This window comes from Cyprinodon variegatus, unplaced genomic scaffold, assembly GCF_000732505.1.
Source record: "Cyprinodon variegatus isolate N-32 unplaced genomic scaffold, C_variegatus-1.0 Scaffold1416, whole genome shotgun sequence".
NCBI lineage: Eukaryota > Metazoa > Chordata > Actinopteri > Cyprinodontiformes > Cyprinodontidae > Cyprinodon > Cyprinodon variegatus.
Window position 1 is genome coordinate 49,005 of NW_015151869.1, and position 1,012 is coordinate 50,016.

General features: G+C 53.1%; 1 protein-coding gene across 1 annotated transcript in view; it reads left to right on the top strand.

The window, feature by feature from the left end:
• The window catches only part of gtf3c3 (general transcription factor IIIC subunit 3), a 15,472-nt gene that overhangs the window by 9,456 nt on the left and 5,004 nt on the right, over window positions 1-1,012 (top strand). Inside the window, exon 9 of the mRNA XM_015402944.1 lies at window positions 932-1,011. Coding sequence (XP_015258430.1) covers window positions 932-1,011 — 80 coding nt within the window. The remainder of the gene's footprint in view (window positions 1-931; window position 1,012) is intronic.

Consider the following 1,012-nt stretch of genomic DNA (forward strand, 5'->3'; position numbering starts at 1 on the left):
AGCCCCGGCCGCTCCATACGGGCTGACGTTAGCCCCGGCCGCTCCATACGGGCTGACGTTAGCCCCGGCCGCTCCATACGGCCTGACGTTAGCCCCGGCCGCTCCATACGGCCTGACGTTAGCCCCGGCCGCTCCATACGGCCTGACGTTAGCCCCGGCCGCTCCATACGGGCTGACGTTAGCCCCGGCAGCTCCATACGGGCTGACGTTAGCCCCGGCAGCTCCATACGGGCTGACGTTATATAATATTTTCGCCTCAAATGATGTTAAAACGTACTTTTATTGAACAACAGAAACAGAAAAGATAACTTTTAACTTAACACTGTGAGATCTGTGAGCGCTTACCTGGAAGCAGCTGCTGCCGCAGTGCATGCTGGGACAGATGTTAGTCTGAAGAACGGACAAGTCTGCTCTGATGCATGCTGGGTAAAGAGGGGGGGCGACATCCAGGGACTCTGTCCGTTCTCTCTGCTGTTATAGTGAATTGGAACGATGTTAGGGCTGAGGCTGATGACGTTTCACGAGGACGCACAAGCAGGCATATTGAGAAACCAGAGAAACAGACGTATGATCCACTCGCTCGGGTGAAGAGAGTTCGGTGCTTTTATGTCACCAAAGTCTCCATTAACACAGAAAGAAGTCGCTAGATTTTGGGCTTTGTGCTTTTCTGAAATAAATGTTGTAGATTTGGCTACATAGGCGCTACGTTGGCAACATTGGTCCAGTGGAGCCTGCTAACACCAGCTGCTGTAACATCTCTGGTTCTATAAAGACAGACAGACACCGTCCTCTGTGGGTCTGTTTATTATAGAGCGGTCCTAATGGACCTGTACGGTTTTCCTCCGTGGACCGCCTTTGGGTTCAGCCGCATTAACACCAGAGGAAGCGACCTGGTTTGGGTGAAGTCACTTCTTTGCTTGTTCTCCTCCAGGAGAGATTGTGGACGTCCAGGTCCCAGACAGCGTCCCTGTGAACCTGAGGGCAAAGCTGATCGTCTGCCTCATCCACCTGG